The following is a 13,008-nucleotide window of genomic DNA, read 5'->3' on the forward strand; positions in this document are numbered from 1 at the left end:
CATCAGCGACATCCAAGCATGAATGACGCAGGGAGAGAAATTGAAAATTCTGCATTAATCAACATGGAGAGAAATGTAATGATTCAGTGCGCTCCACTAGTAGGTCTTTTAAATGAACCAGGAAATGTCAGGCTATGTATAACCACCCCAGAGGCCACAATGGCGTGGCTGAGGACAGAACTTAAGTAATGTTTTTTTTCTAGTTCTGCTCAGTTGTAAAAAAAATAAAAATAATTAATTAATTAATTAATTTAAAAAAATTAATAATTAACTAGAAATTGCTTTTTGAAAGGTTTATCTCTATAAAAGTATTCAAAAAAATCCTTATCCAGTAATCAACAACTGGAAATGTCATGCAATTCGTTGGTTAAAAAGTATGGGAACGCCTCCCTATCTGTGAAACCAAAAGTGAATTACTGCCTTGCTTTAATAAGGCCTTGTGAACTGTTCTTGTTCATCCCTGGAAATTATATGCATACCTCCAAGGTTAACACGAGTAAATGTCCTTGTACATTAACATATCTCTCCTTGCAAACTCTTTCTGCCTTCCCCGACAGCACCGAACACCAAGTCATTCCAAATCCAACATGTTTCCCATTCATGTTTGATCCATATTCAGTGAGCACAGACAAAATGTGATCGATGAATCTAAATCACACTGATGAATTAAACCTCACTAAATCACATTCCCTTTCCAAGCAGTTCACCTCTAAAATGCTGCATTAAAAGAATAGTTCACTCAAAAACTACAACAAATTTTGTAGAATATTCTGGCTGCTCTTTTCCATATAATGATGACTAAGAATGTCATTCATCTATACATCTCCTTTTGTGTTCCGTGGAAGAGAGAAAGTCATATATTTTCTATTTGCTCTTTAGAAGATAAATCTTTCAAAAATGCCTTCAGTGTGTAAGGGGTTAAGCCTTTATTCATTGCAAATCTTCCCCTCTGCTGTAGATCTTTAATCAAAGATGGCAGCATTAGATGCATCGCATAAGGTTTGATGTAAATAACATCAAGCGTCATTGCTTGTCACAGAACCAAACGTTACTGACGTCAAACCTGACACCTCTAATGGTGCCATATTGATCTGAGAGCTTGACAGCACCAGTCCCCATTCATTATATTGAGAAGGGTATATGGCCAGGGTATTCTTCAAAATTTCACCTTGTTCCACAGAAAAAAAGACATTTATAGGGGTTTGGAACGACATGAGGGTGAGTAAATGATGACAACTTACATTTTTGGGTGAACTTACTACTCCTTAAAGATTTCGGATCTCCCAGATCAAGGGAATAAAAATCACTTCCGGTCTTTTACGGCATCTCTGTGTCTGTTCCTTCTTCCAGTGCTAGAGACAAATTATAGTCTACATACAAAACATGAAATAAAGTTGTGGTTTCCTACATTGCAGTAAGTAATTGAATGGCTTGACACTGGAAAACAAAAGCCCCATTCAACACAGCAAATTGAATTTGGTAATATGCATTAATGTCAGTACAGGAAAAGGGGAGCGAGAGAGAAAATGCTCTTCAAGGTAATTACCTTCAATTTTCTGCTTTTAAACTCCATCAGAATGGACAGAGAACACTGCACAGATAAACACAGACACACATACAGATTGCTGCCCTCTGGTGTATCCAGATACCATATATAGGTTATTGAGAAAGCATTCTTGTTTACATGCAGACTGTTGATATCTACAAAGTAATAAACTAGAAGAACTGGAAACAGCAGTGGGTTTACTAAAGGACAACGAACAAAATTAGAAGCTTAAAGGAAAATTCCGGGTTTAATAACCCTCAGCATGTTTACTGTCACAAAAAAAATCATTTCAACTTGCCCCTTCTTTTCTTTAAAAAATAAAAAATAAATAATAATAATAATTAATAAAAATCGAGGTTACAGTGAGGCACTTAAAATGGAAGTGAATGGGGCCAGTTTTTGGAGGGTTTAAAGGGATAGTTCACACAAAAATAAAAATACCCTCATCATTTACTCATCCTCACGCCATCCCAGATGTGTATGACATTCTTTCTTCTGCAGAACACAAATGGAAATTTTTAGAAGAATATTTATAAAAATATTTCTATAGCTCTGTAGGTCAAAGTGAATGGTGACCAAAATTTTGAAGCTCCAAAATCCACATACTGTAAGGGCAACATAAAAGTACTTCAGACAACTCTGGTGGTTAAATCCATATCTTCAGAAGTGATATGATAAGTGTGGGTGAGAAACAAATTAATATTTAAGCAAAGTGTCTATTTGCACCCCGGTGTAAATAGCATCTGCCACACAGTGCAGCTATTTGCACCCTAATAGTCAGGTGGAACCAAACATTAGGTGTCGCTGCAGTGTTGTGGGGTGTAAAGATGGTGTGTGAATGTGTACTGTTGTCCTAGCGACTGCGGTTTGAATCCGCATTTTGTCCCACTCTTTTTCCCATCTGATTTCCTGTTTCCACTCTTTAATACAAAAAAATTATATATAAAAAGTAATATATAAATGTTGATTTCATCGCAGTGATTTGGTCACGGTGAATGTTGAGGAGTGCAGAGAAGGATTTGATGCGGAGGGGTCTGTCGATCGCATTCGTTCCGCTGCTCGGCATTGCTTGTGTGTAGATTGCATCATACTGTTGTAATATTGAAGTAACCATGTTTTGTGGCAGAAACCTAGCTTTAACCCTTGTGCATCAATAAAAAAAAGTTACTCAGAGGTCCTTAGAGGACAAAAATGTCAGCATCAAAAACTGGCATAAAAATATATATTAATATTATTTTCCACTTTCAATGAGTTAATTTTTTAATCAACACCAGTCCTGATCATAACTACCAAATAATCATTCATGTTCATGATTTTAACCCTTTAAATGCCAGTTTGTTTACATAATGCCACTGTGTAAACACTCACACACACAGGGTTGGGAGGGTTACTTTTGAATACTACAGATACATGCTGTAAAATGTAATTTGTAACATATTCCATTAGATTACTCAAGGTCAGTAACATATTCTAAATACTTTGGATTACTTCTTCTGCACTGATAGATTTTTTCACTTGTTTTGATTATAAAAACTCTGCCAGTACAGTAAGACAAAATACACATGTTAAAAATACATTCTCTGAAAAATCTAAATATCTTATGCAGTGTTGCTTCTAAAACAAGATAAATCAAATTGATCTTGTTTTAAGGATTTTTAGATATTTTTACAGGAAAACAATACAAAAATTATTATCAAGAATACGATTTTTGCCCTAATATCAAAGATCTTACTAGAAAAATAAATTATGATCCAACATGAATTTTCTTGATAACAAAATATGATCGTGCCTGGTAACATTTGCATATAAAATGGCTAGAAATAGCATTTTAGCTTAGCGTAAAGCTGACAATGTACACAAGGCTTATTTTTATTTCTTGTGCTCCAAACTTATTTCAAACTTACTTCTCTGTCTGCTCGTATGAATGTAACACATCATAAGAAAGTGTTTCACCTCTGTTCAAATGCACTTTGGATCGCATCATTTATATGTATAAATGTTTTCCATCTGAAAGGACTAAATATTAAATGAAACAAATGACAATAAAATGCAAAGGAATCTCTTCTGTAATCAAAATACTTTTTGAATGTAACTGTATTCTAAATACCAATGATTTAAATTGTAACTGTAGTGGAATACAGTTACTTATATTTTGTATTTTAAATGCGTAAATCCTGTTATATGTATTCCGTTACTCCACAACCCTGCACACAAACACACACAAATTTCTCAATACACACATAAAAAACACACTGTGACATCCATACCAACACACCCACACAATTATATCTGCATCATTTGTTCAATTGGCCTGCAGTGCTCTATAATACAGCAAACAAAAAATAGGGAAAAAGCATGTATTTGCTCCATAGGCTAAACATGAGAAAAATGGCGCCACCAGGTGGAAAATATTACAAATTTAATTTTTGAAGCCAGGGCTCCGGAATGAAAGCATAATATCATAGAATTCATGATTTCATGCTTTAATGGCACTGGGATTAAATATTGCAGTTTTAATGGGTTTCAATGCAGAAATTTTTGTCCTTAAGGTCTTGAGTAAAATAATAATAAAAATAGTTACCTTTTTTGTGTACACAGTGCATTATAGATGTATTATAGGAACTGAGGTTGAAATATCAAAATTCCCCCAAAAATATACACCTTTGGCAAAATTTATGCCGTTGGCATTAACACAGCCAAAACGATCGAAAAAATAAAAATGAAAAAGACAAAAATGTCCCTAAGGTCGCACAAGCGTTAATGCAAATAACCATGTACAGTAATATGGTGGTAATATAGTAACCATGGTTAATTTTGTGGTTACTGTAAACTTACAACAAAATACCACAGTGAAACCATGGTTACTGTAGTAAAAAACCAAGGTTATTTTTTCTAGGGTAAGGTTAGGTTAAGGGGTAGGGGCTAATGTAGTGTGTCTGTGGGACTCAATAAACACATTGCAGTGATGCCCATATACTGTATGTTTGTATTTAAATATGGGTGCAAATAGTATCTGACACTATGTGCACCAGGGTGCAATTAGTATCTACCATTATTTGCACCACGGTGCAAATAGCATCTGCCATATTTAAGTCCCTTTTTTTACTATAAATTCTCAGTCAATCTCCACTTTCACAGTCTCCTTCTTTTGTTTTTGGTGATTCACTTTCTTCATGCATATCACCCCCTACTGGGCAGGGAGAAGAATTTTTGATAACAAAAATAACTTACAAATTTATCTGTTTCTCACCTACACCAATCATATCGCTTCTGAAGGTATGGATTAGAATACTGGAGTCATATGTATTACTTTCATGCTGCTTTTATGTGCTTTTGGAGCATCACAATTCTGACACCCATTCACTTGCATTGAATGGACCTACAGAGCTGAGATATTCTTCTAAAAATGTTCATTTGTGTTCAGCAGAAGAAAGTCATACACATCTGGGTTGGCATGAGGGTGAGTAAATGATGAGGGAATTTTCATTTTTGGGTGAACTATCCCTTTAAAGGCAGAAATGTGAAGCTTATAATTTTATAAAAGTATTTGCATATTTTTTTTCTGTTAAAACTCATGTATTATTTGAGTGATGCTAAACTAAGTTGTTTAAATCATCGTTTTTTCAGGATTACAGGGTTTACGGCATTACGTTGTCATGGCAATGAAGTTGTAACATTGGCTATAACTTTACACAGAAAAGGTTAGTAAGCAATTTTATCACACTAAAATCATGTTAACATGCATGTTGTTTTTGTCTTGTGACTATATTTTTGAAACATTTATGGACTGGCACCCATTAACTTCCATTGTAAGTGCCTCACTGTAACCATGACTTTTGCTTCTTCTTTTTTTTTTTTTTAAACATTACCCCACAAATGCTGTCAATTTAGCTTAACTTGTATTGAACCCGGAATATTCCTTTATAAGATTCAGACATCACTGAGCAAAATTGAGTATCTTATTAATTAATAGGGACAGACTTTAACACATATTGAAGACTGGGGCTAGTTGTCACACTTTTTCTCCAGTGAATATTTTTCAGGCTAGGGGTATTTTATTAAACAATTTCTTAAAACCTTTTGAACATATCCACCCTTATTGCCCAGAAAAAAAAAAGAGTTCACTGAATATCAGTGTTGTCACACTATGTATATTGAGTAATTTGTCAGAATGGAATCTTTAATTGGTTTAATTGGTTTAGTTAATTGCCTGTTAAGATTTTAAGTTAATTTCCCCATTCATTGGTTGAAGTCCCCTTGTTTTTTTGGTTGTTAGCAGCATGTTTTCAACTATGTAAAAAAAAAATTTTTTTTTAAAAATAAATGTTTTGACATACAGAAATATGTTTAAGTTTATTGTAAGTTTGCTTCCTTTTCTTTTGTGTTTAATAAACAAACAAAAAAAATTAAGGATTTACAGATCATGTTTCTGAGAGACATGCCACAGTGTTGGAAGTTGGCACCCAAAACCTATACCAGTGCCACCTGTATGTTTAAGTATTCAACAATCATACAGTGAAATGTGTCACATGAATCTTGATTTCATGAAACTTTTTGAAGCAAACATTTCCTAAATGGGTGAAAATACACTCACATTGAACAAACCTTTTATTTTGCATTGCAAAGAATGTCAAATCAAAAGGTTAGAGACTGATATTGATGCTGATACTCTCTTTGAGCTCTACTCTTGAGTGGCGCGGCATGTAATTTTAATTAAGTCATATATTTTATATATATATATATATATATATATATATATATATATATATATATATATATATATATATATATATATACACACACTGGTGGCCAAAAGTTTGGAATAATGTACATATTTTGCTCTTAAGGAAAGAAATTGGTACTTCTAATCACCAAAGTGGCATTCAACTGATCATGTATAGTCAGGACAGTAATAATGTGAAAAATAGTAAAAATTACTATTACAATTTGAAAAAAATGTTCAGAACTTCTTAAACTACCTCAGAGTTCTCATCAAAAAATCCTCCATGTGCAGCAATGACAGCTTTGCAGATCTTTGGCATTCTAGCTGTCAGTTTGTCCAGATACTCGGGTGACATTTCACCCCACACTTCCTGTAGCACTTGCCATAGATGTGGCTGTCTTGTCGGGCACTTCTCACGCACCTTACATTCTAGCTGATCCCACAAAAGCTTAATGGGGTTAAGATCCAGAACACTCTTTTCCAATTATCTGTTGTCCAATGTCTGTGTTTCTTTGCCCACTCTAACCTTTTCTTTTTGTTTTTCTGTTTCAAAAGTGGCTTTTTCTTTGCAATTCTTCCCATAAGGCCTGCACCCCTGAGTCTTCTCTTTACTGTTGTACATGAAACTGGTGTTGAGCAGGTAGAATTCAATGAAGCTGTCAGCTGAGGACATGTGAGGCATCTATTTCTCAAACTAGAGACTCTGATGTACTTATCCTCTTGTTTAGTTGTACATCTGGCCTTCCACATCTCTTTCTGTCCTTGTTAGAGCCAGTTGTCCTTTGTCTTTGTAGACTGTAGTGTACACCTTTGTATGAAATCTTCAGTTTTTTGGCAATTTCAAGCATTGTATAGCCTTCATTCCTCAAAACAATGATTGACTGATGAGTTTCTAGAGAAAGCTGTTTCTTTTTCACCATTTTTGACCTAATATTGACCTTAAGACATGTCAGTCTATTGCATACTGTGGCAACTCAAAAACAAACACAAAGACAATGTTAAGCTTCATTTAATGAACCAAATAGCTTTCAGCTGTGTTTGATATAATGTGCAAGTGATTTTCTAGTACCAAATGATCAATTTAGCATGATTACTCAAGGATAAGGTGTTGGAGTGATGGCTGCTGGAAATGGGGCCTGTCTAGATTTGATCAAAAATGACTTTTTTCAAATAGTGATGGTGCTGTTTTTTACATCAGTAATGTCCTGACTATACTTTATGATCAGTTGAATGCCACTTTGATGAATTAAAGTACCAATTTCCTTCTGAAACAGCAAAATCTGTACATTTTATATATATATATATATACATTTTGAAGCTTTTGGATGATTTAGAAACAGGTCAAGTAACTCATTCAAATCACTCTCAATCATTATACCAATCTACCTGAATTTCAAACACAGAGAATAAAAGTTCCAGTAGGTAAAATGGGCCTACTTTCTCCAGATGCAGAACAGAACATTTGGTTGAAATGCGCAAATTCAATCTTACTACAATAAGCAAAGATAAATATAACAGGTTGCTGTCTTTAAGCGCAGAAGAAGTCCATGTCCTACACAGAGAAAACAAAATTGATGCATTATCATTAAAAAAAAATGTCAAAGTCAATGTGATCATTTTTCTTTGTTGCATGTTGATTTGAGTACACAGTACTTACTGTGGTTGCCATCTCAGCAGTTTTCTTCTGAAAAACGTGTGTCTCATTTACATAATTACTGGGGAAATATCCAATCACACCCATCTGGTCTACATACCGGTCACCGTAAACCTACAAAAGGAAAGCAACCCGTGATTTCTCGGTTTTCATTACCAAGTTACAGTATAAAAGTAATACTGAGAATAAGTAGACAATGATAGTAAAGAGCACTGATGTGCACAGAACGGAGGCAGCAGGGGCACAAGCCCCTTCCCCTTTCATTCACATATCTAAAGGTGCCCTTTTGGTCATCCAGAAAAAGGGGAGAAATTTAGTAATTAAATTAAAATAAATAAAACAAAATAAAAATCTCGTCATAATCTCACAATAACAGTAATAATGTGTTATGAGATTTCTTTGTAAATCACGGTCTTATTAAAAAAATGAAGCAGAGGTGCCTTTCAGAGCACGCGCTACAGCAGATTGGGGGCAGAATCCAATCGCAAGTGATCCTCCCTATGCCCTATACTCACTCCGAACTGCAGAGCCCTTGAAGTGGGTACTCTGAAGGGAACATGGCATTACTGTATGAATATACCCTACGCTAATAGTCTTGTGGAAGGGCCCTCTAAGAAAAGATTAATTTTCTCACTTCCGTTTTGAATGAGCTTTTGAGCGGCATCCCCTCCCTCAACAGTGCCCTTCAAGGAAGCAAAAAAAGCTGTTTTGAATTCGCCCCAGAACATTGAAGTGCCGTTACCTCAGATGAGTAACAGGTCTGATAAAAAGTCCACTCCATGTATTATGTTCAAAAGAATAATATATACTCGATTGCTACCGCATTTCCGACATTGAGTACCACTAGTGTAGACAGATTTATTATTTATAATGATAGCGGTCGTGTCACTTTCAGTGATAGAAAGTGAATTCGTTTAAAGAATATTGACATACTGAAGGAGCTGTCAGGTTCAGCCAAAACCAGTTTGGTTTTGTTGAAACTAATAAGCCATTAGACTAATCACTTTCAGAAAAATACCATTAGTCTACCACAGTACCGCAGCTCCCTATCTGCATATTACGCAGTCTGCGTAGGGCAGCAATTCCCTAGGGGGGCACCATCATACCCTAGGGGGGCACCAAAAACTCCACCGACTGCCCTTACTCGCATGTTATACGTTATTCAAGGACCCTGTAGCACAGTCAATCGCTTCACACTTTCTCATTGCGCCTTTGCACCGTGTACCACGTTACCAGGATAATGCCATGGTACTGAATGATTGATCATGTTCATACAGTATTTCATGATACTGTCATGGTACTTTAATAAATACCATGGTTTTACTATGACACATGTCACAAACATGGGGTTATCACAGACCATGTCTGAAAATAAATAAATAAACAAGTGTTTTACCATGGTGCTTTTTGTGAGAAATATAACAGAATAAGTTATTATTTGTAATAAAGGAAAAAATTAAAAAAATTATGTACAGTATATACTGTATATACAAGAAAATTGTTAAATACTCAAAATGCTAAGAAATTAGTTAAGTAATTATAATTACTACTCATTAAAAAAAAAAAAAAAAAAAAACATCAGTGCCCTTTTTTATCCTTCCGCCCTGGTCGCTGCTCAGGTCTGTGCACGTCACTGGTAATGAGAGTAAAGATGTGCAGACACTCACACTCCCACACCAGAAGACTCCAGCGCCCTCTTGTGGTTTGAGTTTAGAATACACATAGATCATCTGGCCTCTTCTCAGGTTTATAAATCTGCAGTCCAAAGCGATGTAGTCTTCAAGAGCTTGGGCCATTGAAATCACATCTGAAACATACAGTACACACATGGCATAAATGGTATATTGTTAAAATATTCAAATAAGTGAACAGTTACAAAATAGGGGAGACTGGGTCAGGTTGTCACACTACTCTCATCTCCAATGAATATTTCTCAGGGCAGGTTTAGGTTAGGGTCAGTTTGGGTATAGACACATAATTTAAGGTTTTGGCTACAGACAAGCTATTTAATATTCCATAATTATTGTTCAATATAAAATATAAATAAATAAATAAAAATACACATTGATTAAATGGATAGTTCACCCAAAAAATGAAAATTCTCTCATCATTTACTCACCCTCATGCCATCCCAGATGTGTATGCCTTTCTTTCTTCTGCAGAACACAAACAAGATTTTTAGAAGAATATTTCAGCTCTGTAGGTCCAAATAATGCAAGTGAATGGTGGCCAGAACTTTGAATCGTCAAAAAACACAAAGGCAGCATAAAAGTAATCCATACGACTTCCATGTCTTCAGAAGCTATTGCATAGGTTTGAGTGAGAAACAGATCCATATATAAGTCTTTTTTTACTATAAATCTCCACCTTTGACTAGCCCCAACCAGTAGGTAGCATTATGCACAAAGAAAACAAGAAATGTGAAAGTGAAAATGAAAATGGAGATTGATAGTATAAAAAGACTTAAATATTGATCTGTTTCTCACCAACACTTATCATTTCACTTCTGAATCATGGATGAACTTATGGATTACTTTTATGCTGAATTTATATTATTTTTAGAGCTTCAAAGTTCTGATCACCATTCCCTTGCATTGTCAGGACCTACAGAGCTGAAATATTTTTCTTAAAATCTTTGTTTGTGTTCTGCAGAAGAAAGAAAGTCATGAATATCTGGGATGGCATGAGGGTGAGTAAATGATGAGAGAATTTTCATTTTTGTGTGAACTTGCCCTTTATGGGGTAATTTTTTTTATTTGTATTTTTTTTTTTTTTACATTGATTATTTTAATGTAAACATGACAAAGCAACTTATGAAACAGAAAAAAAAACATTCCAAATCAATCCACTGATTTTGCCAACAGAAATTGTTAATAATTCATGATTTGTCTAAAATAACAACAATTCAAATGTGACAAGTTGCCCCAGAAAAAAATGTGACAGCTTGCCCTACTTGACATTTATGAATGATTTTTCAATTCAACTTTTCAGTTAAAAATCTGTCCTCATTATATAGTTGACTCTTGCCTAAATAATGGCAGTGTGGTTTTATTGTGTTCACTTGTTTACCCAACAGCTATTAAAAAAAAGTAAAGAAAAAAAATATTTTGGATATCAGAATGTATATTTGGAGGACAGAATTCACAAACATATTTAAATATAAGGCTGTTTTTAACTGGGTGTTTGACTTAAAAAAAAAAAAAAATATATATATATATATATATATATATATATATATATATATATATATATATATATATATATATATATATATATATTAAAAAAAATTCAACAAAAAATATTATTTAACATCTCTGAAACAACCTGAATGCATTGGGAATGCATGCAAAACTAATTTTATGGCTTAAATTAGGTAGAAACAGCTTCTAAAGGTAACAATTATCAGATTACCACTTTTACAGTGTACAAAACCACTGCTAGGAAAAAAACAAACAAAAAAAAAAAAAACACATTTGTGCAATTGGCAACTTCCCCATGTAACAACAATACAACGTGACCTGTCATTAATAGTGTCAACTTACATGAACAATCCTCATCTGCACAAATCTTTTTGTTTGCCAGTTTCTCCATGAGAGCAGAATTTGCCATGTGACACAAATATCCGACAGAGATGAAAAGGAAAATCAGGCCGCTTGATTTGTCCATCTTCTAAGAATTATGAAGCAGTAATCACTTCTTACTGCCACATTCCTCATGTGCACTGCTCCACTGAGAGACTTTGTAAGCAGTGAGGCACAACCAATGATGAGAGCCCGTTTACATTCCAACTGCAGGAGAAAACAGGCCTTTGGCTGAACCTGTTTCCTGTATAACACAGCTAAATACTATTGAGCACCGATTTTCCTGTTGATGTATTTAGATTTTTTAAAATTTATTTATTTATTTGATTAATTTTTGCACTGTGAATCACATACATGTAATAACATCTTAAGAATTGTTTTTAAAATAGAAATACTTTATTATAACTTTAATTGATGAGTCACACTCAAAACTCAATTTTTATTTAAGATTTACGTATTTTTTCTAACAAAATTCCATCAAACTGAATTGAGTAGGTTAATCTTTAAAAAAATAAAATGAAAATAAAACCGTATAAAATGTTAATTTTTATCAGTTTAATTGAATTAAAAATGACAATTCAGTTTGATGGAATTTTGTTGTAAAACTGAAATGCATAAATCTTAAAAATAGCCTATACATTTTTTTTTGGAGTGCATTAACACACATTATATAATTCTTAACAGATCAGTGGTTCATGACCATTCAAATATGAATAAATATGAATGAATAAATGTTTCAAGCATTTCCTTTCATTATTTTGCGATGTTATCGTAAGTTGATTTAGAATAATGAATTTTGAATGTGATTTGAAATATGAACTTTTGAATCATGAATCTGTTTTGAATATTACTATTGGATAGGTTTATAAATATGAATGTAAATGGCATAAATTATGCAATTATGTGAGGAAAAAAAATTACTATGAAGCCAAATATACTTTGAGAAAAAGCTTATTTGACTCCATTCCACCAAAAATATGTATATTAGCCTATTAATCATTGTGTCTTACAAAACAAAACTGATTCAAAACAAGTGCAAAGTTTTGCTTTACTTTTTTTTTTATTCAAATGCTATTCACGTAAGATTACATAGTGATTACAACATGCCTAAATGATGAATATTCATCAGTGACTCAAATACTTCCGTGGATATTTTATTTATTTATTTATTTATTTATTTTTTGTTTGCTACGCCATTTTCATACTGACTTCTCGTATTCTTTTTGATTTTTCATATTTAATTCTTGTGCTTATATATATATATATATATATATATATATATATATATATATATATATATATATATATATATATTCTTTTCTAAGGGGCACGAATAGTATTGTTTCTTGTATCGAAAATTATTATATTAGCCTACGTATTAAAATGATATTTAGATTTGTATAGGCAAATATTTAGGCTACATTTATCTCTTTCCGTTTTATTTTTACAGACAACATTATTATGCAATAAATAATTAAATAAGAAATATTTCTAAGTTAAATTG

The 13,008-nt window shown here is 33.4% G+C and overlaps 1 protein-coding gene across 1 annotated transcript; it reads right to left on the reverse strand.

Moving 5' to 3' along the window:
- Positions 1-6,288: 6,288 nt before the first annotated feature.
- Positions 6,289-11,656, reverse strand: LOC127413948 (otoraplin-like). The gene is made up of 4 exons (XM_051651531.1): positions 11,466-11,656; positions 9,591-9,730; positions 7,927-8,037; positions 6,289-7,821 (listed from the first exon to the last, which is right to left on the reverse strand). Exons 1-4 carry the CDS (start codon positions 11,587-11,589, stop codon positions 7,798-7,800), a joined length of 399 nt encoding a protein of 132 aa, XP_051507491.1. The 5' UTR covers positions 11,590-11,656; the 3' UTR covers positions 6,289-7,797.
- Between the last annotated feature and the right edge of the window lie 1,352 nt (positions 11,657-13,008).

The sequence above is a fragment of the Myxocyprinus asiaticus genome, chromosome 23, assembly GCF_019703515.2.
Source record: "Myxocyprinus asiaticus isolate MX2 ecotype Aquarium Trade chromosome 23, UBuf_Myxa_2, whole genome shotgun sequence".
Lineage (NCBI taxonomy): Eukaryota > Metazoa > Chordata > Actinopteri > Cypriniformes > Catostomidae > Myxocyprinus > Myxocyprinus asiaticus.